General features: G+C 43.2%; 1 protein-coding gene across 2 annotated transcripts; it reads left to right on the top strand.

The window, feature by feature from the left end:
- Positions 1-14,112: 14,112 nt before the first annotated feature.
- Positions 14,113-22,446, top strand: LOC109908658 (stathmin-like). 2 transcript variants are annotated; one of them, XM_031793457.1, is made up of 5 exons: positions 14,113-14,217; positions 16,357-16,401; positions 18,003-18,175; positions 19,189-19,380; positions 21,380-22,446. In XM_031793457.1, the coding sequence occupies exons 2-5, from the start codon at positions 16,383-16,385 to the stop codon at positions 21,449-21,451; spliced, it is 456 nt and encodes a 151-aa protein (XP_031649317.1). In that variant the 5' UTR covers positions 14,113-14,217; positions 16,357-16,382; the 3' UTR covers positions 21,452-22,446. The 2 variants fall into 2 exon arrangements, with proteins under 2 accessions (XP_031649317.1, XP_031649316.1); XM_031793456.1 differs by having other exon boundaries at positions 14,154-14,217; positions 16,357-18,175.
- Positions 22,447-27,143: the final 4,697 nt, after the last annotated feature.

The raw sequence follows: 27,143 nt of genomic DNA, 5'->3' as shown, positions 1-27,143 counted from the left end.
ACAAACACCATTGTAAATACAACCCATATTTATGCTTATTTATTTTCCCTTGTGTACATTAACCATTTGTACATTGTTACAACACTGTATATATATATATATATATATATATATATATATATATATATATATATATATATATATATGACATTTGTAATGTCTTTATTGTTTTGAAACTTCTGTATGTGTAATGTTTACTGTAAATTTTTATTGTTTATTTCACTTTTGTATATTATCTACCTCACTTTGGCAATGTTAACACATGTTTCCCATGCCAATAAAGCCCCTTGAATTAAATTGAGAGAGAGAGAGACAGAGAGAGAGAGAGAAAGAGACAGAGAGACAGAGAGAGAGAGAGAGTCGAAAACAGCAGGTCCAGGACAAGGTAGCACGTCCAGTGCACAGGTCAGGTTTCCATAGCTGCAGGGAAGACTGTTGAAACTGTAGCAGCAGCATGACCAGGTGGACTGTGGACAGCTATGAGTCATCAGGCTAGGTAGTCCTGAGGCATGGTCCTAGGGCTCAGGTCCTCCGGGAGGGAGGAAGGGAGAGAGAGAGAATTAGAGGGAGCATACGTAGAATTACACAGAACACCAGATAAGACATGATAATTACACCAGATATGGCAAACTGACCTTACCCCCCAGACACATACACTATTGCAGCATTGATACTGGAGGCTGAGACGGGGGGGTCGGGGGACAATGTGGCCCTGTCCAATGATACCCCCGCACAGGGCCAACCAGGCAGGATATACCCCGCCTACTTTGCCAAAGCACAGCCCCAAACACCACTAGAGGGATATCAACAGACCATCAATTTACTACCCTGAGACAAGGCTGAAGAAAGCCCATGAAGATCTCCTCCACTGCACAAGCTCAAAGTGGGAGAAAAACAGGACAGGAAGATCACATCAGTGACTCAACCCACTCAAGTGACACACCCCTCCTAGGTACGGCATGGAAGAGCACTAGTAAGCCAGTGACTCAGCCCCCGTAATAGGGTCTGAGGCAGAGAATCCCGGTGGAAAGAGGGGAACCGTCCAGGCAGAGACAGCAAGAGGGGTCCGTCGCTCCTGTGCCATGCTGTTCACCTTCGCACCCCTGGGCCAGACTATACTCAAGCATAGGACCTACTGAAGAGATGAGTCTTGAGTAAAGACTTAAAGGTTGAGAACGAGTCTACGTCTCTCACATGGATAGGCAGACCATTCCATAAAGATTGAGCTCTATAGGAGAAAGCCCTGCCTCCAGCTGTTTTCTTAGAAATTCTAGGGACAATAAGGATGTCTGTGTCATGTGACTGTAGCGTACGTGTAGATATTGTGGCAGATGGCAGGGAGAGGTGAGGGGAGTGTTGATTGAAGGGAGATATCTTGCAGCCTTCTGGCGCCACCCCTGAGCCTTATATGGACTTCCTGCCCCAACGAGGCAAGCCTGTGGTTCATTAAGCCATGGAGTGCTTGGGGATAAAAGAGGAAGCGGGCTGCACAAACAGGAAGAGGACTGAGAGGGAAACGTGTGTTAAGCAGAGTGTGCGAAGAGAGAGACTTATCTGTGTGATTACCTGGTTGCTGAATTCCCCCCTTTCCCACAGTGTGTAAATCTCTGTTATAAATTCCCCATTTGTATTCTACTTGTGCTTCGTGTGCATGTTTGGTTATTGAACTTCTTGACGTGGAAACCTCACCCCCTTGTGCATGCTACATCTGGTGGAGAATGCAGGCAAAGCAAACCAAGCTCAATAACTAAACAGACGAGGAGTACAATGGAAGCATTGGTGAAACAGCTGGTGGAGGCGAACATAGCACAGCAGGATATGCATTGGGAGCTGCTGGAGGAACGGTGTCAGCAGACCACTCTCCTGCGAGCTGAACTCAGCCAGCTGACAGCCGCCCAGGCCGGCGTGGCTGCAGGTGCAGCAGTCTCTCGTCCAAACCCAGTAGGTTTATACTGAAGCTGACAGAGGCTGACGACATCGAGGCTTACCTCCAAACCTTCGAGAGGATGGCGGCTAGGGAGAAATGGCCCCATGAGCAATGGGCAAGCCTGCTAGAATCCTTCCTGTCAGGCATGGCACAGAAGACCTATTAGGATCTGACGGCTGACCAGGCGACTCATTACCAGGGGCTGAAAAGGGAAATCCTGCACCGGTATGGTTACACCATGATTTGCAGGGCACAAAGATTCCATGATTGGGCATATCATGCTACAGCATCCCCCCGATCCCAAATGCATGATCTAATTAGGCTGGCCAAGAACTGGCTAACTGATTAACCGCTGACGCTCACGCCCATTGACAACGTGGTCATAGAAACATTTCTACCCCCTCTCCCGTTCTAAGCTAAAAAGATAGCAAGCCAAGCTAACCTGCAGAGCGCAGATCAGCTGTTGGAACCGGTGGAATGTAAACAGGTGGCTTTGGAGGTCCTGCACAGTGGACAACCACAGAAGGCTGAACCCTCCAAAAGGGTGGAGGACCACGCTGGGACCCCAGCCAAGGATAGGGGGACACCAACAGACAGCTCCCTGAGACGATGCCCCATCCTGAACCTGGACAGCAGGAAGTGCTACGAGCGTGGCGAGCCGGGACACATCGCTGGAACTGTCCAAACCTTGATGTCCCGATACCTTCGACCTCAGCCAGTGAGGTAACCTTCGGTCATCCCTGCGGCTTGCTGATGGAATGCTGGGCTGAGCAGAGTGGTCCTTCCTCTGTCACCCCGGTAAGAGCCAATGGAAAGAACACCACGACACGTTTGGACTCCGGGAAAATGGTGACCCTGATCTGACCTGACTTCGCCCACTCCCTGAACCTGACTGACACCATGGCCATCACATGCATACACAGTGAGACCAAGGACTATCCTACCACACTCCTCCACCTACAGACCACAAAGGGACAACACACGGGGCCTGTGGGAGTTGTCCCGAAACTGCTTGTGCCGGTTCTTATTGGGAGGGATTTCCCGATGTTCCACCAACTGTGGACCAGTATGTCCGGAGACGTGGGGAACCAAGGGAACCAGAAGAGAGGAGTAAGCCAGAGAGGTGGGAGAAATGTCAGAAGGAGGGATGCCCGAACCCCTCTCGGAGGGTGACTCGGGTGAAGCAAGACTGGAGGAAGGTGTGGCGAGTCTGGAAGACATGTTCCCGATGGACCATGAGGTGGCGCCAGAGCCCACCTCTCGAGCGGGCCAGTTCGGCACGTCCCAATTGAAGGATCCCAGCCTGGCTAGCGCTCTCCAGCAGGTGACCATGGTGGATGGAAAGCCCATAGAGGGAGTCAGTCATATCACCAACCCCCATTTTTCTATAAAGACGAATGACGAATGTATGGAGTTGTTGTTGGAGTCCCGTCCCTTTGAACAACCTGTCCTGCAGTTGGCGCACTCCCTCCTTCTTGGGGCTCACCTAGGGGTGGAGAAGACCTTAGACCGGATCAAGGCACGATTTTCCTGGCCGAGTGTGAAGAGAGCAGTGGAGGATTACTGTTGCAGTTCCACGTAGTACCAGCAGGTGGTGCCAAAACCACACTTTCACAGCCCATTAATTCCCTTCCAATTATTTCAGTCCCTTTCAGCTGGCTCGCAATGGACCTGGTGGGACCTCTACCCAAGAGCAACTGATGGCACCAATACATCCAGCTGATTCTGGACTATGCCACCAGGTACCCGGAAGCCATTCCCCCTTGCACCATGGCCACCAAGGGAATCGCACGTGAGTTAGTCATGCTGTTATCCCGAGTGGGCATTCCCGACGAGATATTAACTGACCAGGGAACTCCATTCATTTCGTGAATAATGAAGGATCTCTGCAAAGTAATTAAGATACACTGAGGTGTACAACTGGGTTATCACCCTCAGACCGATGGGTTGGTGGAAAGATTAAATCAAACCCTGAAGCAGATGCTAAAGAGGGTGATGGAGGCGAACAGAAAGAATTGGGACCAGCTGCTACCCTACCTGATGTTTTCGATCTGAGAAGTGCCCCAAGCTTCAACAGGGTTCTCTCCCTTTGAACTCCTATATGGGAGACAACCCTGAGGACTGCTGGACGTGGCTAAAGAAGCCTGGGAACAGCAACCATTGCCCCATCGAACCATGATGGAACACATGGAAGACATGAGAGACCGGATGGCAACCCTGTGGACCCTGGTATGGGAGAACATGCTGGAGGCCCAGGAGACTCAAGCGCGGGTGTACAACAAAGGGGCACAACGAAGAGACTTCCAGCCAGGAGACAAAGTGTTGGTGTTTGTCCCTACCTCAGAATGTTCGTTTTTGGCTCGATGGAACGGGTCATATGAAGTCATTGAGAAGGTGGGTAAAGTTAACTATATGGTCAGATAGCCGGGACGTAGGCATCTGACCCAGATTTACCATGTGAATATGTTAAAGAAATGTAATAAGCATGATGTACTATATTCTATTTCCCCGAAGAAGGCTACCACAGAGACCAAGCCGGCGGAGGTGCCGCTGTGGGAGCAGCTGAGTCAAGCACAGAAGCAGGAGCTGACAGAGTTGGTTGGCCGGAACCAGGATGTGTTCTCCAGTGAACCAGAACACACCGATCTGGTACAGCACAGCATCATCACAGAACCCGTGAAAACCAGAAGCAGAAGCAAAGAGAGAGGCCGTCAGGACCGAGGTAAATATGATGTTGGGAGCTGATATTATCAAAGAGTTGACTGGTGAGTGGTGCAGCCCCACAGTATTGGTGCCCGACGGCACCATTCGCTTCTGTAATGATTTCTCGACCTGACAAAGGGTTATTGGCAGGTGCCATTAGCTCCTGCGGCAAAGGGAGAATACTGCTTTTGCCACCCCTAACAGGCTGTTCCACTACAAGAAGCTGCCCTTTGGGTTGATGGACTGGATTTTACATGGCGTCCTACCTCGATGATATTGTGATCCGTGGGAGACACATCTAAACCAGGTGAGCGCGGTATTGAAGACCTTGTGGGGGGCGGGGCTAACAGCTAACCCAAGGAAATGTCAGCTCCAGCCTGCGGAATGCTGAGTACCTGGGGTATACGATCGAGAGGGGATGTGTCGAAAACCCAGGTGAGTAAAGTGGAGGTGATTCGGACTGGCCCGCCCCCTCACCAAGAAGCAGGTATGCACGTTTGTGGGGTTGATTAGTTACTACCGGAGATTTATTCCTCACATTGCCTCCCTAGCCAGCCCCCAAACAGATCTGACCAGGAGCCGTCTGTCCGCCCAAGTGAGGTGGAAGCCAGTGTAGAGAGGCTAGCACTGGAGAAATATGATCATATAGATGTCGTGTCTCTATTATGGTTATGAGATGAGATGACATGCTATTTTCAATTTGATTACCTAACGTTTAATTGATTACGTGATTGAATTAAACCATGCAACAAATAGACCATTTATAACCTGGGGCACCACGGAAGAGTTAGATTATATAGAGCGGCTATCTCCCAAATCCACTCTTAAAGATCCAAAGATCTTTTATATCAATAGCAGTCAATCATGAATTATTCTTGATCTTTACCAGTCTCATTCTGAAAAGTTGTAAAATCCTAGTCTGCACAAACCCAGCCTTTACTATGAATCATCCATACACATATTGCCTCAAATATTTATTTACTAACTAATTAAACAATTACAGAATAACGAATACATAATAACATTATACAGTAAATACCGTCCCTAGTGGACTAAACAAAAACAGTTTGGTTATTACACAATAGATTCAGAGAGAAGAGAAGGGGGGTTTGGAAGGAAGACTAAGGAACATGGGTCTCTATCGGACCTGGGAAACTATTCTCACATAAATATATATGCCGCTAACGAACACTCATTCAGAAAAGCAGTGCATTGTATTTTCATGAAGCTGGCTTCGATAGTTGAGCTGGTGATGTGAGGCTCTGGTTTGCCCAGTCGATGTCGCCATCATCCTTTGTGGAATCTTTCAGGTCATCGTGTGAGAGGTTCACGTGGTCTGAGAGGTTCACCTCACTCTGGAGATGCTTCCGCGTCGGTCAGTGTTCTCGCACTAGATTTGCGCATATGTTCAGCTGCAGTCTGATATATGCTAGTTTAGTATGCACTTCTTCCTTAGGTGATCAATAGTTCACACCATTTCACGTGTGGAGCAAGCTCTCACTGTAACGCTCGTCGTCGTAAGGAAGAGTGGACCAAAGCGCAGCGTGGAAAGTGTTCATGATCTTTATTGTCAAGAATCATTCAAACAAAAATAACAAATACAAAAACGAAAGCGAACAGTTTCGTCAGGCACAGATACTAAACGGAAAACAACACCCCACAAAACCCAAACGGAAAATGACCACTTATATATGATCCCCAATCAGAGACAACGATTGTTATCTTTTCAAAAGTATTCTTATACTTCGTTAGACATTTTATCCCACATTCAAATGCAAGGCTCATAACTGAGGAACCTGTATAAACAGAGTTAGGGTAATGTGGCTGTATTGTCTTTCATGAGGTCACAAACATGAAACAAAACGGACCGGGTCGTAGCTGGCTTCTCCACCAACCGTTTACACATTCTCTAAATTAGGAACAATGTTTAATTCCCCAATTCGGGGAGGTAGGAGGATTTGGCGGGGGAGTTCCTTTGTTCTACTGTGACCCTCTCTCTCCCATACTGCATGGCCAGGGAGAGAGGAGTCTCTGCACGGAATTGATGACTGGTTGTTAAAGTCATAAAACTGCCCCCTCCTAACAGGAGGGGGGGGGGGATTCACATCTCTGCTAGAGGGCTATCGTCATGACATAGTTGTACTGTGGCTCTATCCTCTTCAAACAATATTTACAAAAATGCTATTGTTATGCTGTGTAAATAAACACAACGTCACTGCAGTCACAGAAATCCAATAGGCAACAACTGAGTTCATAGATGTTTCAAGCTACCTACACATGTCATAGCCACCTCTCTCTAAGCACTGAGCCAAACATCATGTCAGCCGTCGTCCTTTACCACACCTTTAGCCAGTATTTGGACAAACTGGGAACTGGGAGTACCTCATCCCCAGTCCTTAGAGGCAGTGGGACATTTTACTTGGTCCTACTGACTCTGACAAACCATGCTGTGTGCGCGTGTGTGAAGAGCCAATGAAAATGGGTCAACTCCAGCCACAGCACATATAGCCATGCTTGAGTGATCCTGAAAGGGGAATCTTTCTCTCTCGTCCCGCAGGGATATGCTTCTTGTAGATCAGCTGCTGTGTGTGTGTTTTTGCCTGTGTAGTGATACTAGAGAATACCTCTTCACGGTGGTAGCCCTGCAGGGGAACCACAGACCAATAACCACCCCTTGTGTTCTCCTTCATGCAACCAGTTGGCCTCTGTTTATCACTATACACGCTTAGAAATAAGGGTTATTTGGCCATCCCCATAGGAGAACCCCAGAGCCACCATGCAGTTAACCTTTATTGAGTGTGTGTGTGTGTGTGTGTGTGTGTGTGTGTGTGTGTGTGTGTGTGTGTGTGTGTGTGTGTGTGTGTGTGTGTGTGTGTGTGTGTGTGTGTGTGTGTGTGTGCGTGTGTGTGTGCCTCTGTTTCATCTCTAGGCTACAGAGCCACCATGCAGTTAGTGTCTCAGAACATGAAGTCAGATAACATTTTATTGTGCCAATGGGATTTATACTGAACAAAAATATAAATGCAACATGCAACAATTTCAAAGATTTTACAGAGTTACACTTCATAGAAGGAAATCAGTCAATTGAAATACATTTATTAGGCACTAATCTATGAATTTCACATGACTGGGCAGGGCGCATAGGCCCATCCACTTGGGAGCCAGATCCACCCACTGGTGAGCCAGCCCCAGCCAATCAGAATGAGCTTTTCCCCACAAAAGGGCTTTATTACAGACAGACTCCTCAGCAACCCCCCCCCCCCCCCCCTCCTCCGCAGACGATCCCGCAGGTGATGTAGCCGGATGAGGAAGTCCTTGACTGGCATGGTTACACATGGTCTGTGGTTGTGACGCCACTTGGATGTACTGCCAAATTCTCTTAAATTATGTTTGAGGCAGCTGAAGGTAGCAAAATTAACATTAAATTCTCTGGCAACAGCTCTGCTGGAGATTCCTGCAGTCAGAATGCCAATTGCACGCGCCCTCAAAACTTGAGACATCTGTGGCATTGTGTTGTGTGACAAAACTGCACATTTTCCAGTGACCTTTTATTAACCATAGCTTCTTGATATGCCACACCTATCAGGTGGATGGATTATCAAATCAAATCAAATTTTATTCATCACATTCGCCGAATACAACAATACCTTACAGTGAAATGCTTACTTATGAGCCCCTAACCAACAATGCAGTTTGAAAAAAATAAGAATTAGAGATAAAAGTAACAAGTAATCCAAGAGCAGCAGTAAAATAACAATAGCGAGACTATATACAGGGGAGTACCGATACAGAGTCAATGCGGGGGCATGGTTAGTTGAGGAAGTATGTACAGGTAGGTAGAGTTATTGAAGTGACTATGCATAGATGACAACAGAGAGTAGCAGTGGTGTGAAGAGGGGGAGGGGGGGGCAATGCAAATTGTCTGGGTAGCCATTTGATTGGATGTTCAAGAGTCTTATGGCTTGGGGGTAGAAGCATCTTGGACCTAGACTTGGCGCTCCGGCACCGCTTACCGTGTGGTAGCAGTGAGAACAGTCCATGGCTAGCGTGGCTGGAGTCTTTGACAATTTTTAGGGCCTTCCTCTGACACCGCCTGGTATAGAGGTCCTGGATGGCAGGAAGCTTGGCCCCAGTGATGTACTGGGCCATCCGCACTACCCTTTGTAGTGCCTTGCGGTCGGAGGCTGAGCAGTTGCTATTATCTTGGAAAAGGAGAAATTCTCACTAACAGGGATGTGAACAAATTTGTGCACAACATTTTTGAGAAATAAGCTTTTTGTGCGCATGGAACATTTCTGGGAACTTTAATTTCAGCTCATGAAAAATTACCAGACTAGAGGAACCCGTATGTTGCCAGACAGCAACAAAGTCCTGTTGTACAGAATTTGTTTAGCAAATTACCGTCTGCATAGTGGACCTAACCTAGTTAAAGAATTTCCATGGTAAGCATCATGTTTTTATCGTATTTGTAAAAAGAATTGGGCCTCTACCATAGATTATTGGGATTATTTGACACATGGATTAATCTGATATTGTCACGTTCTGACCTTTATTTCCTGTGTTCTGTATTTAGTTAGTATGGTCAGGGCGTGAGTTGGGTGGGCAGTCTATGTTTGTTTTTCTATAATTTGGGTATTTCTATGTTTCGGCCTAGTATGGTTCTCAATCAGAGGCAGGTGTCATTAGTTGTCTCTGATTGAGAAATACTTAGGTAGCCTGGGTTTCACTGTGTGTTGGTGGGTGATTGTTCCTGTCTTTGTGTTTGCACCAGATGGGACTGTTTTAGGTTTTCTCACATTTGTTGTTTTTGTTAGTTATCTCATGTGTAGTTTCTTTATAAATTAAAGAATATGAATAACCACCACGCTGCGCTTTGGTCCACCTCTCCTTCAGATGAAGAAAACCATTACAGATATTTTGGGTTGACCCACAAAGTTACATTTTTGTTGTTTTGGTACGTAGATGAGCAACAACCGTAAACTGCTTTAATCTGGTAAACACTTGACCCCTCAAAAAAACACATGGGGCTTTATGGAGAGAGAGAGACTCACTGCCTCATCCAGTCCCCAAATCCCCTGTCACATCTGCACATACTGATGTCAGCTAGACACTGATGTGACTTGGTCTGTCTTTGTCCTGTGGCGGAATAGAGGACCAGACCAATCAGTGGGGGAGACCAGAGCTGGCAGGTTGGGAGGGGGAGAATCGCAGGCAGGCAGGCGGTCTGCACCATCTGCTCATTCTGTTCTCCAGGGCACAGACGAGGCACCCCAATCCTAAACCATATCAACAGGAGCACAATGCAGCAGGTCCTTAATTATTTTATGTATGCTTTATTAAACCAGGGAACTCACATTGTGATTGAAATCTCTTGTTGATTGAGGTGCAAAATAGACTCATCTATTCTCATACTATGCTTGTTAATTTTACAAATAACATGGCATGGTGATTTGTTTTGATGGATGGCAATGTGAAATCGATCAACAGATTGTGCCTGAAAATGTAAGCTCTTGCATTGTCACAGACAGGGGACAAATATACATTATCCATGGGTATATCCAGTTCAAATGATGAGGGCATATCAGAGAGGTTTAGGTGACTCAGCGATTATAGATAGACAATATAAATGGGTAGCAGGCTGAACTACAGCAATCAATGAACACTGACTTCACTGGCCTGGAAAGGGAGAGCAGAATCCATAATCTCTGTACAGTCCCACAAACTCTGGAAACATTTCACACAGTGCTACGACAATAACAAAAGCTTTGTGTTAAAAATGCCTAATTGATGTATGTTTTAGTTATTTTTTGTTATATCTATAGTTCATTTTATCCTGACCAAATTACAATCAGTGCATTCAACTAAAGTATGTAAAACTGATATAGAACTTAATTGGTTAAATTGTGAGCTAGAACCGAAGTGACACAAACGAAGAAAAAGCAAACTAAATATAAACCAAGGAAAGTGTAAAATATTCAGAGAGCTCGATATCACACAGCCTGAACAAAAGCAATGCCTCTTTAATGTCTGTGCTATTGTTTTTCTTTGCCATCAGGAGAGAATCAAGCTAAAAATACCATGAAATGACATGGTTTGTCATTTCACATTGATTGAAGTTACATTTTTCCTCAATCCCAACACTTTACATAACCCCCTTCTGTATGTCAAGTACAGGGGAATTGAGTGGATCTTTCCCATGAATTGTATAGCTAGCTACTGGTGCATGTAGGAAGGACTGTCCAAAGACTGATACTGTATGTGGCTTAGTTAGTAAGAGCATGCATGGTGCTGGCAATGGCAAGGTCATAGGTTCAATTTCTGCAGAGGTCAGATACATACTAAACGGACAACTGACATAATGGGAGACAGAAGACATTGTTCCACTGACCACCATTATTAATAATTAGTCCCCATCGTTCAATCCTAATGAACTCAAGCATGTTTGCACCTAGCCGCGTCCACAGGGCACATACGTAGCAGCGTCCTCAGAACATGCGCAGACAAGCTGGCTGGAGTGTTTACGGAAATATTCAATCTGTCCCTATCCCAATCTGCTGTCCCCACGTGCTTCAAGATGTCCATCATTGTTCCTATACCCAAGAAAGCAAAGGTGACTGAACTAAATAACTATCGCCCCGTAGCACTCACTTCTGTCATCATGAAGGGTTTTGAGAGGCTAGTTAAGGATCATATCACCTCTACCTTACCTGACACCCCAGACCCTCTTCAATTTGCATACTGCCCCAGTAGATCCACAGATGATGCAATCGCCATTGTACTCCACACTGCCCTATCGCATCTGGACAAGAGGAATACCTATGTAAGAATTATGTTCATTGACTATAGCTCAGCCTTCAACAGCATCGCACCCTCCAAGCTCATCATTAAGCTTGGGGCCCTGGATCTGAACCCCGCCCTGTGCAACTGGGTCCTGGACTTCCTGATGCCCCCCCCCAGGTGTTGACGGTAGGAAACAACACCTCCACTACACTGATCCTCAACACAGGGGCCTCACAAGGGTGCATGCTTTGCCCCCTCCTGTACTCCCTGTTCACCCACGACTGGGTGACCAAGCACGCCTCCAAATCAATCATCAGGTTTGCAGACGACACAACAGTAGTAGGCCTGATTACCAACCATGACGAGACAGACTACAGGAAGGAGGTGAGGGCCCCTGACGGAGTGGTGCCAGGAAAATAACCCCTCCCTCAATGTCAACTAAACGAAGGAGCTGATCGTGGAATTCAAGAGGCAGAGAGAGCATGCCCCTATTCACATCGACGGGACCGCAGTGGAGAAGGTGAAAAGCTTCAAGTTCCTCTGTGTACACATCACTGACAATTTGAAATGGTCCACCCACACAGCTAGTGTGGTTAAGAAGGCGCAACTGTGCCTCTTCAACCTCAGGAGGCTGAAGAAATTTGGCTGGGCCCCTAAGACCCTCACAAACTTTTACAGATGTACAATTGAAAGTATCCTGTCGGGCTGTATCACCGCCTGGTATGGCAACTGCACCGCACGCAACCGCACAGCTCTCCAGAGGATGGTGCGGTCTGCCCAACACATCACCGGGGGCACACTGCCTGCCCTCCAGGACACCTACAACATCCGATGTCACAGGAAGGCCAAATCATCAAGGATATCAACCACCCGAGTTGCATCAAAGCTGGGACTGAGAGACTGAAAAACAGCTTCTATCTCAAGGCCATCAGAATGTTAAATAGCCATCAATAGCCGTCTACCACAGGGTTACTGAACCCTGCACCTTCGAGGCTGCTGCTCATAGACATGGAATCACTAGTCACTTTACATGGAACACTTGTCACTTTTAATAATGTTTACATACTGGTGTACTCAATTCATATGTACATACAGTACTGTATTCTACTGTATTTTAGTCAATGCCACTCAGACATCGCTCGTCCTAATATTTATGTATTTCTTAATTCCATTCTTTTACTTTTAGATTTGTGTGTATTGTTGTGAATTGTTAGTTACTACTGCACTGCTGGAGTTAGGAACACAATAATTTTTCTACACCCTCAAGAACATCTGCTAAATATTTGTATGTGACCAATAAAATGTGATTTGATTTGATGATGGATGATGGTAGCTGTGGGTAGACAATGAGGAAGGGGGATGTAACTCATCTTGCCTGAAGTGGACCACCATATGGTGACATGAAAGGATGGCAAACATGGTGCCAAGCAGAAATGAGACTGTAGTAAATCCTCCAACTACAGAATATGGGATAAGTAAGAGACTTATGTGACAGTAAAGAAAGAAAACCTACAATGTAGGTTATAGGCTATGCAGCTCCAATGTGCTACCTTTTATTTAGTTTCAATCTTTTTTCAGTACGGGACTTATCATGTGACAGCTATTTTCTTCCTCTCTTTATCTTCCCTTTCTCTTTCCTTCTCCATCTTCTGCCTCCCCTTGTCTCCCTCTCTTCCTGAAAAAACACTTTTCTTAAGAGATAAGAGTTTGTAGACTGTGAAGTTTATGGTGCGCTAGCCTAGTTATAGAGAACAAACATAAAGCCTTGAGAGATTTCTTATAGCCTCAGTGTTGGAGTCCTGGGGTGTGACATTACCTAACAAATACACAGGCAGAAGCTGACTTCCTTCAGGATTGGGGATGTAGCCCTCTCAAGTCCTCTAATAACAATACAATAAATTATGTTGATAAATGATGTATAACTGCAGCTTTCTGGCTCTGGAGGAAACATGGGTCATTCCATGGATCCTCTGCAGTCATGGCTCTCTGTGTGATTAAAAAAATATATACATATATTCGATTTTTAAAAATGTATTTATGTATCCTTTATTTAACTAGACAAGTCAGTTAAGAACAAATACCCCAGCCAAACCCTAACCCGGACAACCCTGGGCCAAATGTGCGGCGCACTATGTGACTCCCAATCACGGCCGGTTGTGATACAGCCTGGAATCGAACCAGGTCTGTAGTGCCGCCTCTAGCATTGAGATGCAGTGCCTTAGACTCCTGTGCCACTCGGGAGCCCAAATAGCACAGACAACGTGATAAAAACGCTATTTCATCCAATAAATTTTATAGCTACCCTTCAGTCAGTCTACTATGGCCAATACACAGATGAAGGCAAAAGCAGTCCTCGATAGTTCACGGTCAAGAACGTGCATCTGGTTAGTTGGAGCGATACATTGAAGACTTATGTAATCATCACACTTTATTCAAGGGCTGTAAGCCCTTAAATGCAGGTCAAGGACACACGTTTGACATTTCATCCCCAAAATACACATATTTTCGATGAATAAAATGGAAACAATAAATGTATATATTCCACTAAATACATTCAACGTTCATTATTCATTACCAAAGTAATTAAATGTTATGGAGACGCTCGTCTTGTCTGTGCTGATGTCTAGAAATACCAAAAACTACAACTACCAAGAGTGCGGAGAGAGGAGTAAACAGCCAATAGAATTGCAGAATTGGCATTGACGACACATTTGGGTCTTTTTATGCGCGAACTGGCCATGCTCGAGCAGAAAATTCGCGGCTAAAGTCTGGCTGCTGAGGAGGAGTTGGTTTCACTGTTTGTGAAGGTGGGTGGCACGTTACTCTGTTGCGTAGTTAACGTTATCCCTACAAAATATGATTTAAAGATTGGGATGTTCTAGCTAATCTTGCCTGATATGTATTTTTTTTAAACGAGTTGGTCGAGTGGTGATAAAATGGGTTTACCTCTCAGCTTCAATATTGGCTAAATGCCATGGTTGTCTTTTCTTTGTACGTTAACTAACAACCAACCTAGCTAATTTCATGTATTTGAAAATGGTTTGACTGCTCTAGTGAAAATGGAATGTAATTGTAACAAAAAAGTGGATGGATGGCTGGTTAGCTGCTTTAGTGCCGTGGTACTGTAACGTTAGTCATCTTTTGATTGTTCTGTTGCCTTCAGACAGTGACAAGTTGTTTGTCTTGACATTACTTATTGGGTAGGGATGCACACTTGATAGTGCGTGGCGCAAATGACTTTATATTGATTACACGACGTAACTAGCTAGTAACAAGTCATTCAGCATTTACTATAATATGCACAGTTCATTGAAATTTTAAAAGCGCTAATTTGGCTTACTTTGAGCCATTCATTGATGCATTTCGATGTAAGCATTTTGTTTGCATCGTATTTGAAAAACAAACGCTGTTGCCATCCATATTTGAAGTTTTCCGTCGCCACTAACAATTTTCAAGGTTATTGACGTTTTCAATTATTGTTAACTGAACGTTCAGGTTAAAAATCAGTTTACCAGTTGTTCAAACACGTTGAACTTGATAAGAGGGGCATCGTGCAAGTCGCAAAGCGGGCTGAGCTGTTGGAGCACGCGCCCCTCTTTGTTTGCAGCTGCTCACGTTGACGTTCATTGCAACCAAACAAAAGCGGCTTTCTTGTACCGTTACCTAATATTTTGGAACCAAAACAAGTTTTGTGACCCTGAAACGTTATCTAGTCTCTGTATTTAGACTTTGTTATATTTTGATTGCCGCAGGTGCCCCCCCCCCTTAATTTTTTTTCCCAATACAATGAATTTGGGTTAAGTGCATAATGAGCTAGCTACATGGGAACACTTTATACGTTCTTACGTAAGTTGATATTTATCATTGCGCTCTTGACAAACCTCTGCGTCTTTTGTCTGACTTTGGCAGCACCACTTTACCAGTCAAATTCCAGTACATGCTCTTGTATTTAGCGAATAACGGTGATTATGATTATTTTTGCTTTTGAATGGTTGAAGTATTATAACTACGTGCTCTCGAACTTTTGCCCCCCCCTTGTGTTTTTTAGCTAGTGAACTACACGCACAAACAGGTGCACCGTTTTTGCAGCTTGTGTTCTGCTGACTGCGTCTATATTCAGAGATTAGTCTTGTTGGCTTCCGTTGTATATTATAGCTGCCAAATATCTTTTGTAGCTCCCCAATGACATTTTCAACCCCCTGAAATGTTGGTAAGCTTTAGCCTTTTGTTCTGAGACGCAGCCTGTTTATTCATCAACATGTATCCCTGCAACTGAGGCTGTAGCCTGGCATTGAAAGGGCCTCGCCCATCTGCTAGACGGTAGTGCCGGCAAAATACCCGTATTGTTTTCATGGCAAAAATAAGAGTGTGAAGTCTAACTATTTGGTCTTTTAAAAAAACATGTAAAATATTGTGCTTCAGTTGGGAAAATAAATGTCTGGATGACAACATATGTTTGATTCCTTGTTTCGTTTCCTTGCCACGATACTAATGAATACTGGTATCGTCCTGGCCCTACTGTTTCAATGTGCCATATAGTTAGCTGTGAATGAATGCCAGTTTTTTTAAATTTTTTATAGGGCGGTGGTTTGTTGCAGTGTTGAACATGACCGAAGGATGTCCCCACTGAGTGGGTCATGTTTTGTTTTTCGCAGCTCTGTTTAGTTAGAGACCGCGCTGTGTTCAGGTGGAACACTATCACACTAGAGGGTGCTAGTGCTCTGTTGATTCAGGCACCTTGTGAAGATGGAGATTTAATCCAGTCTGCAGGGAGTGGGTGTAGCTGGTTCTTCATGTTCAAGGACATACTAATGCATTTTTAAAGGTTTATTACGTGTGCTTGTTGGTGTCTAGGCCGGGTTACTGTAAAAGCCCTCTGACAACTGATTTCAAAAGGGCTTTATTAAATAAATATGATACTAATTGATACATTTTCTTCCTTACAGGTACATTGACTCTGTCCACTGCTGAAATGGCCTCTTCCTGCGGAGGCAAGTTGTGATTGTTTTAAAAGCTGAAAATAATCAGTCCACTTATCTTAGTGACCAGGTGGAAGCCAGTCTAATGAGCTTCCACCATATGGTTTTCACCAGTCATGTCTTCCCATCAGTCCAGATGAGAGAATATATATATATATATATATATATATATATTTTTTTTTTACAGGGAGCCTTAATTAAATGTCTAGCGGCCCAATTCTGTCTCTACTAGAGGTCAACCGATTATGATTTTTCAACAATTATTGGAGGACCAAAAAAGCAGATACTGATTAATTGGCCAATTTTATTTATTTAGTTGTAATAATGACAATTACAACAATACTGAATGAACACTTATTTTAACTTAATATAATACATCAATAAAATCAATTTGGCCTCAAATAAATAATGAAACGTGTTCAATTTAGTTTAAGTCATGCAAAAACAAAGTTTTGGGCGTGCAATATGTGCTAACGTTTCAGTTCCTTGCTCAGAACATGAGAACATATGAAAGCTGGTGGTTCCTTTTAACATGAGTCTTCAATATTCCCAGGTAAGAACTTTTAGGTAGTTTATTATAGGACTATTTCCCTCTACTATTTGTATTTCATTAACCTTTCTTTGACTATTGACTTTTCTTATAGGCACTTTAGTTTTGCCAGTGTAACAGTATAGCTTCCATCCCTCTCGCTCCTCCCTGGGCTCGAACCAGGAACACAACGACAACAGCCACCATTGAAGCAGCGTTACCCATGCAGAGCAAGGGGAACAACTACTAGAAGGCTCAGAGCGAGTGACGTTTGAAACGCTATTAGCGCGCGCTAACTAGGTAGCCATTTCACTTCGGTTACACCAGCCTCATCTCAGGAGTTGATAGGCTTGAAGTCATATACAGCGCAATGCTCTGACACTCAACGAAGAGCTGCTGGCAAAATGCATGAATGTGCTGTTTGAATGAATATTTACGCACCAGCTTCTGCCTACCACTGCTCAGTCAGATGCTTGTATGCTCAGTCAGATTATATGCAACGCAGGACACGCTAGATAATATCTAGCAATATCATCAACCATGTGTAGTTAACTAGTGATTATGATTGATTTGTTTTTTATAATATAAGTTTAACTAGCTAGCAACTTACCTTGGCTTACTGCATTTGCGTAACATGCTCCTTGTGGAGTGCAATGTGAGAGGCAGGTTGTTATTGCGTTGGACTAACAAGGTGAAAATCTGTCGTTCTGCCCCTGAACGAGGCAGTTAACCCACCGATCCTAGCCCATCATTGAAAATAAGAATGTGTTCTTAACTGACTTGCCTAGTTAAATAAAGGTGTGTAAAAATGTATTTAAAAAATCGCCAAAATCGGTGTCCAGAAATACCAATTTCCGATTGTTATGAGAACTTATCGGCCATTCCGATTCATCGGTCGACCTCTAGTCTGTACCCCCCCCCCCCCCCCCCCTTGAATTGTTCGTATCCCTGTCCTGAGTCCTCTTCCCTTGTTTGGAAGGCTTAGTATTTCTGTTTGCACACAGACAAGTTCCCCATTACCATAGAAACCGCCATGTTGGTGTACTTGTTTCATTAACTGAAATGCATCATTTGTCCCATCCAGATATTCTGGTTAAGGAGATTGACAAACGTGCGTCTGGCCAGGCGTTCGAGGTGATCCTAGGAGCTCCAGCTCCAGACGCCAAGGGAGAGTTCCCCCTTTCTCCCCCCAAGAAGAAGGACCTGTCCCTGGAGGAGATCCAGAGGAAACTAGAGGCTGCAGAGGAGAGGAGGAAGGTAGGTTGTGCTCCAGTTAGATGCTACACTGAACTCTATGCCTATGGAGATGCTCTTGAGCCAAAAGGGGTCCCCTAAAGGGAAATATATTGTCCAGAAATACCTTTTTTGACAAATGGTCATCTACCCTCACCCATGAATAGTAGTGTATATTGTTAGGTAAAAACAAAAGGTTATCACAGAACTTGGGTGAAACATTTATGATTGACTGTTCGTTTTTCCGTCTACCTGCCACTGGCAGGTGGACTAAAGTTAATTTCCCACCCTGCTTAGATGCTGATACAATATTTATTGCCACTCTTACGATTTGATACTAATTTTAATGAGATTTGATCTAAATATTTCTGCAGAGGGATAAGACTGAGCTTTGATAATGGGTTTTATCAGCCAGGGAATTAGAAGTGCAACAAATGCCTCTCTATTTTAAAGAGGACACTATGAATAAAAAATACTGGCGTTTTGGTACAGCCGGCTAGTGCAAAAATATTGCATTGTCTACGATATGCTTCATCGTCAAATTATGAGTAGTGTTACTTTATTAATTGCTTTATCAATTTGATCCTTTTTGGACCCCCAAAGATGCAGGATCACAAATACGACTACAATATCCTGACGTAACTAGATTTGTTTTATTTTCTTCCCACCATCACAAGTATTTATTAAAATATTTTGCCTTGTTGCCCTGACAATCCTCTGATAGGGATCAACTAGATTCAGTGTTTATTTTGTTTTGATAGGCTGGAAATTGATAGAAGCTCAAATGGCTGTGATTGACTGAAACCTAATCCTTTCATTCATTGCTTACATTTGTATCTCTGTGTGGGGAATACTTCGGGCCAGATTTTTCAAATGTTTAAACTCCTTGGCGCTGGTGGTCTTATGTCCTGCCCTCCAGAACTTGGTGTGGGCAAATCACCTGTGGCTGCAGCCAGTTGGGGAACTCTGCTCTGTATTATTAAAATGTTTTGTAGTTGGATGTCTGAATCACACTCCTCTCTTGTGTCATCCTCCAGTCCCATGAAGCGGAGGTTCTGAAACACCTCGCTGAGAAGCGGGAGCATGAGAAGGAGGTGCAAAGGAAAGCCATGGAGGAGAACAACAACTTCAGCAAGATAGCGGAGGAGAAGCTTAACCAGAAGATGGAGGCTAACAAAGAAAACAAGGAGGCCCTTCAGGCAGCCATGAGTGAGAAGTTCAAGGAGAAGGTATGTTGGACTAACTTTTTTTTTAACCTGCAGATCTGTCTTGCTGTGATCATCTGACTCGGCTACCAGTCATTTTCAATGAAGGACAAGACTGTGGGGTTGTTTAATATTGCAGGTGACTGCTAACTCCAAATCACCTTGCATCATAAATAATGACTATTTGTAGATCAGTCACAATTTACCCATGATGCATCATGGTGTTGACGCTCTGGAACATGATCAGTGACTTAATGGCCTGCGCCTAGATAGCGACCACAGTAACATTTCCAAAGTTTGTACAAATTTCGACACGGCTGACACCCATTCAGGAGGGTGCGGTTCTTGCTAGCGAGCTTTTGACCTTGGCTAAAAACTGCTGTTATTCATGCTGTTTGTAGGACATTAGGGATTTCGTTATTAGAATAATATTTTTGCGCTAGTTAAACTTATTGCTGCCATAGGTTATCAAATGTATTTATAAAGCCCTTTTTACATTGGCAGATGTCATAGTTAGAGGTCGACCGATTATGTTTAACGCCGATACCGATTATTAGAGGACCAAAAAAGCCGATTACTCTGCTTATTTATTTGTAATAATGACAATCCTAAATGAACACTTATTTTAACTTAATATAATGCATCAATAAAATCAATTTAGCCTCAAATAAATAATGAAACATGTTCAATTTGGTTTAAATAATGCAAAAACAAAGTGTTGGAGAAAGTAAAAGTGCAATATGTGCTATGTAAGAAAGCTAACGTTTCAGTTCCTTGCTCAGAACATGAAAACATAAAAGCTGGTGGTTCCTTTCAACATGAGTCTTCAATATTCCCAGGTAAGAAGTTTTAGGTAGTCCTATAATAACTATTTCCCTTCCCTGTTCTTATAGGCACTTTAGTATTGCCAGTGTAACAGTATAGCTTCCGTCCCTCTCCTCGCTCGAACCAGGAACACAACGACAATAGCCACCCTCGACGCAGCGTTACCCATGCAGAGCAAGTGGAACAACTACTCAGTCTCAGAGCGAGTGAGGTTTGAAACTCTATTAGCGCTCGCTAACTAGCTAGCCATTTCACTTCGGTTACACCAGCCTCATCTCGGGAGTTGATAGGCTTGAAGTCATAAACATTACGACCTCTAGTCATAGTGCTTATTCAGAATCCCAGCCTACAACTGCAAGCACATCAGATGCAGAAGCACATTCGTTAGGAAAAACTCCCTACGAAGAAACCTAGAGGACTCAGGCCCTGAGGGGTGGCCAGTCCTCCCTCTTCTGCCTGTGCCTTGTGGAGTTTATAAGAGTACATGGCCATTAAGGCCCGACTGTACCATCTGGTAGTGGCTGTAACAGTAACTGCATCAAATTGTTATAAAAAGCTAACAAGCTAAAGTAACAAGGGTAATTATGGCCATTTTGCTGTTCTCCCCGTCCAATGTCTACAACTCCAGTAGTTGAATACCAACATCCATTTGGCTATTCGAATAACCATTCCTAAAGGAGACCACCACCCCAGTGGGTGTATCCAACGGCTTGATCACGTATCTGCAAATGAGTTCAGTTGGTTTGGATCAAATTCAACTTTTTTGCCACGTGCGCAGACTACAACAAGTGTAGACTTTACCGTGAAATGTTTACTTACAAGCCCTTAACCAACTGCAGTTCAAGAAGAAAGTATTTACCAAGTAGGCTAAAATAAAAGTAACACTAAGAATAACTAGGCTAATATATATATATATATATATATATATATATATATATATATACATATACATATACATATACATATACATATACATATATATATATACAGTGTGCAGGGATACAGACTAGTTTGAGGTAATTTGTACATGAATTTGGGAGACTTGCAGGAAAAAGTTAAGTGTTTTATGATTGTTTTTAATTGACTTCACATCAATGGTCAACACTATCACTGGTCAAGCTTGTGACAAATTGGCAAAGGAATGTATTGTCTGTTAAGAATTTCACGTTTGAAAGATGTCACTTCTCTTTCTTCCCAGGACAAGAAACTGGAAGAGGTGCGTGCTAAGAAGGAAACCAAAGAGGGCGGTGCTGAGACATCAGAAAACTGAACAGTTCAGTCTATGGGGGAATTGTATACTATAGGGTTTTTTACGTATCCAAAGATTGATTTATATTTAGTTGATGGCCAGTATTTTTGTTCCCTGCCACCCACTTTATGAAGGAAATTAAGTTCTCCCCGTTTGTGAATTTAGCTTCTCTGCTATAAGTGTACTTGCTATAGTTTTACATGTGGATATTGGTCTCCTTGTTGCTTCTATTCCACAGCTGTTTAAATGTTACTAGCCTTCAAATCCTCAATTCCTTTCAAATGGCATTGGAGGATAGGATCCAAGGTAATATCCTTATACCACCAATGAAGCTTTGAGAGATTAATGAAAAGAGGAAGCAAGGATTTGACCTCTAGTAACTATTTCATACACAGCCCATTTCTTTGGATATGTAGCTTTTGTCATTGCAGCTTCTGACCTAATGAAAATAGCAGTGTATGTAGTTGTCCTTTAAGGAAGCATGTGCTGTGCATAGGCCCTCGACATGATCTCTCTATTCCATAGTGCCGCTTTGGAACAGTGTCCCCGTGTATCTCACACCTGACTGTTCATAGCACTTATTGATCACTGTTTGTTAACATATTGATTGGTTTCACCTTTTTCACAACATCAGGTGTCATATTGCAGCTTTTGCTGTTCAGAGATCTGCTAGTCTTGTTCTTTAAAGAGCTAGGGCTGATATGGCATCCTGATCCTATTACACTACCCAAAAGTAGTGCACTATATGGAATAGGGTGCCATTTCAGACACCCTACATCTAATCTTTGTGCCACTGCAGATTTTATGCATTTGTAAAGTGGAGTTTTGTCTCAAAGCACATGACTTAGTGCTGTTGTAGGGCAATGAAGTAACTTTGCCAGACGTTTGAATCATCTAGGATGTTACTGGAAGTGGGTCTACACATGGAATGCAAAAGAGGAACACACTTTGGAATCTTAATAGATGTTACTAGTTGACTTAACTGTTGTACTAAAAAATAAAATTGTTACACGCCATTCATTCGTGCTTTATTGATTCCTTTGACGCTTCAGTTTTCTGCAATTCTTTGAAGACTATCCTTTAACACCTAGCTAGAACAGGTTAAAGATGTGAGGATGAGTTGGCCTGAAATCCAAACTGATGCTCAGTTTTGTTTTGGATTCCATTCTAAGATTTAGCAGCCAGTATTTTCCCATCCCCCCCAAAGGTTGCAAGTATGTTGGGCTTAATCTTGCACATTGTAAATGAACATAATGTTACACTGGGACTAACCAATGAGCCTAGCATTCTGCTTCACTTGGAAAGCTTGTGACGTCTTCCCAATGGGTTAGGGTTTTCAACTCCTGGTGCCATCTAGTGGGGTTTGGGACAAGTGCTGATCAGGGACAGTATTCAAACTACTGTTTTTAGTCTGGTTCAGACTGAAGGGTGGGGGGGAAAAAAGGTTTTGATAGATTTAAAACATTTGCTGTGAATGGGATCAAACTGAAATTGTTAAAATTTTACCTTTTATTTAACCAGGCAAGTCAGTTAAGAACACATTCTTATTTTCAATGACGGCCTGGGAACAGTGGGTTAACTGCCTTTACAGGGGCAGAACGACAGATTTGTACCTTGTCAGCTCGGGGGTTTGAACTCTCAACCTTCCGGTTACTAGTCCAACGCTCTAACCACTAGGCTACGCTGCTGCCCCGCATACTGCCCTGGCTTCATTTGACTTGTCTTTGTTCCCTTCAGTCATTTTTCACCTTCTGCTAGGATGGCAGACATAAGCATGCATCAAGTCACACAAGTTGTCTGGAGGCTGTCATGGTGAGAGGGCAGACTAAAAACAGTGAGCTGCAAAATACAGTTAAAATGATTTGGCATGGATCCTCAAGTTCTACAGCTGTACTATCGATGGCATCCTGGTTGCATCACTGCCCGGTATGGCAACCGCATGGCACAACAGAGGGTAGTGTACAGCTCAGTACATCACTGGCCAAGCTTCCTGCTATCTAGGACCTGTATACTAGGCGGTGTCCAAGGAAGGCCCTAAAAATTGTCAGACTCCAGCCACCTTAGTCAGACTGTTCTCTCTGCTACTCCACTGCAAGTGGTTGCACCCCCCCCCCCCCACCTGTTACACTGCTGCTACTCTATCTACTCAGCCACGTTAACTCTACCTACACGTACATATTACCTTGACTAATCTGTGTCCCCACACATTGACTCTACCAGTAACCCTCGCTACTGTTATTTTACTGCTGCTCTTACACTATACTTTTTCCTTATCTATTTTTTAACTGCATTGTTGGTTAAGGGCTTGTACGTAAGCATTTCACTGTAAGGTGTACACCTGGTGTATTCGGCGTATGTGACAAAGACAATTTTATTTGAATATTGAGCATGGAATTATGATAGTAAGACCACTAGGTGGCAATGTTGCACTTTAATTCAAGAAACAGAAATGGTTAGTCATCTTTTTCTCACTCCATTCTGTCAGGATATCTAAAATATTCACCTTTCATATGAATCTAATTTTTCGTTAGACATCCATCTCCCCTTAACAATCATTTTGTCAAAGGCTATATTAAGAGGTCTGGTAGATAGTGCCATGAAAAAATATTAATACCCCTTGACTTTTTCCATATTTTGTGTTACAGCCTGAATTTAAAATGTATTAAATTGAGATTTGTCACTGGCCCTACAGACAATACCCCATACTATCAAAGTGGATGTTTTTTGATTATTTAAAAATGGAAAGCTGAAATGTCTTGAGTCTGTATTAAACCCTTTTGTCATGCCTAGCCTAAATAGGTTCCAATTGGCCTAACACGTCACATGTTGCACTCTGTGTGCAATAATGGTGTTTAACATGATTTTTTTGATGACTACCTCATCTCTGTACCCCACCCATGCAATTATCCGTAAGGTCCCTCAGTCAAGCAGTGGATTTCAAAAACCGATTCAACCACAAAGATGAGGGAGGTTTTCCAATGCCTCACAAAGATAGAACCTATTGGTGGATGGGTAAAACACGCTTTGGATGGTGTATCAATACACCCAGTCATTATGAAGACAGCTTTGCACACTCTTGGCATTCTCTCAATCAACTTCATGAGGTAGTCACCTGGAATGCATTTCAATTAACAGGTTTGCCTTATTAAAAGTTAATTTGTGGTATTTCTTTAATGCGTTTAAGTCCTATTTGGTGAAAGTCCATATTAAGGCAAGAACAGCTCAAATAAGCAAAGAGAAATGACAGTCCATTACTTTAAGACCTGGTCAGTCAATCTGGAAAATTCTATTCAAGTGCAGTCGCAAAAACCATTAAGGGCTATGATGAAACTGACTCTCATGAAGACCGCCAAAGGAATGGAAGACCCAGAGATGCCAGCCTCAGAAATTGCAGCCCAATAAATGCGTCACAGAGTTCAAGTAACAGACACATCTCAATATCAACAGTTCAGAGGAGACTGTGTGAATCAGGCCTTCATGGTGAAATTGCTGCAAAGAAACCACTACTAAAGGAAACCAGGAAGAAGAGACTTGTTTGGGCCGAAACACAAGTAATGGACGTTAGACCGGACCAAATTTGATATTTTTGGTTCCAAACGCCATATCATTGTGAGACGCGGTGTGGGTGAACGGATGATCTCCACATGTGTATTTCCCACCGTAAAGCATGGAGGAGGAGGTGTAATGGTGTGGGGGTGCTTTGCTTGTGACACTGTGATTTACTTAGAATTCAAGGCACACTTTACCAGCATGGCTACCACAGCATTCTGCAGCAATACACCATCCCATCTAGTTTGGGCTTAGTGGGACTATCATTTGTTTTTCAACAGGACAATGACCCAACACACCTCCAGGCTGTGTAAGGGCTATTTTACCAAGAAGGAGAGTGATGGAGTGCTGCATCAGATGACATGGCCTCCACAATCCCCCGACCTCAACCAAATTGAGATGGTTTGGGATAAGTTGGACTGCAGAGTGAAGGAAAAGCAGCCAACAAGTGCCCAGCATATGTGGGAACTCCTTTAAGACTGTTGGAAAAACATTCCAGATGAAGCTGGTTGAGAGAATGCCAAGAGGTCAGTACAGGTGCATCAAAGCAGGGGCCGAGAGACTGAAAAACAGCTTCTATCTCAAGGCCATCAGACTGTTGAACAGCCACCACTAACATTGAGTGGCTGCTGCCAACACACTGACTCAACTCCAGCCACTTTAATAATGGAAAACTTGATGTAAAAAATGTATCACTAGCCACTTTAAACAATGCCACTTAATATAATGTTTACATACCCAACATTACTCATCTCATATGTATATACTGTACTCTATACCATCTACTGCATCTTGCCATCTTTATGTAATACATGTATCACTAGCCACTTTAAACAATGCCACTTTTATATGTTTACATACCCTACATTACTCATCTCATATGTATATACTGTACTCGATACTATCTACTGCATCTTGCCTATTCCGTTCTGTACCATCACTCATTCATATGTTTTTATGTACATATTCTTCATCCTTTTACACTTGTGTGTATAAGGTAGTTGTGAAATTGTTAGGTTAGAGAACTCGTTGGTTATTACTGCATTGCATTGTCGGAACTAGAAGCACAATCATTTCGCTACTCTCGCATTAACATCTGCTAACCATGTGTATGTGACAAATACGATTTGATTTGAGTGTGCAAAGCTGTCATCAAGGCAAAGGGTGGCTATTTGAAGAACCTCAAATGTAAAATATATTTAGATTTGTTTAACACTTTTTTGGTTACTACATGATTCCATATGTGTTATTTCATAGTTTTGATGTCTTCACTATTATTCTACAATGTAGAAAATAGTAAAAAATAAAAACACTTGAATGAGTAGGTGTTCTAAAACTTTTGTGTACTTAGAAAGACTCACAGCTGTAATCACTGCCAAAGGTACTTCTACAAAGTATTGACTCAGGGGTTTGAATATTTATGTAAATTAGATATTTATGTATTTCATTTTCAAAGATTTGCATAAATAAAATAAAAACCTGTTTTCACTTCATGGAGTATTGTGTGTAGGTGGGCGAGAAAACCCCCAGATTTAATCAATTTTGAATGCAGGCTGTAAGACAGCAATATGTGGACTAAATCGAGGGGTATGAATACTTTCTGAAGGCACTGTTGGAAAAAACGGTTACCCACTTTTTATGAGAACTTTCATGAAGTGAAATGGAAAATATAATTAATCCCTGGATGGCTGACAAGATTCTAGCTAATATTGATCTAATATCAATAATATGACTTGATGAGGCCTTATGTGTAGGTGTTTCTATAGGAATTTATTCCACCCATGCTTTTTCGTTTCAACCCCATGGTAAACTGGAAGATTGTAGGCAATATTAATCTAATAGCTATGGGCTATGTGAACCTGGTGGTCCTATGTGTTGGTGTTTCCAATAAGTTCCAAGAAGTTCATGTTCCGTTTGACCCCTGCAGTTGTTAACTCAAAGCAAAGGTCACCTGGTCCAGAGGTTAGTTGGCCGTATGCAGCAGGTGTACACCCAGGTGGAGAATTCATGTATTTAAAGCTGTGCCGAAACGTCACTCAGATCATGTAGAAAAAGCTGTAATATTGATTCTCTCCATAGGTCAGGTAGAAGCTGGTGCTGTGGAGACATCTTTATGTAAGGCACGGAGCTAAATTCAGATAACACCCTGTGGGTGGAGGGAGAG

The sequence above is a fragment of the Oncorhynchus kisutch genome, linkage group LG17 (assembly GCF_002021735.2).
Source record: "Oncorhynchus kisutch isolate 150728-3 linkage group LG17, Okis_V2, whole genome shotgun sequence".
NCBI classification, from domain to species: Eukaryota; Metazoa; Chordata; class Actinopteri; order Salmoniformes; family Salmonidae; genus Oncorhynchus; species Oncorhynchus kisutch.
This window is presented reverse-complemented; position numbering and strand designations above follow the sequence as displayed.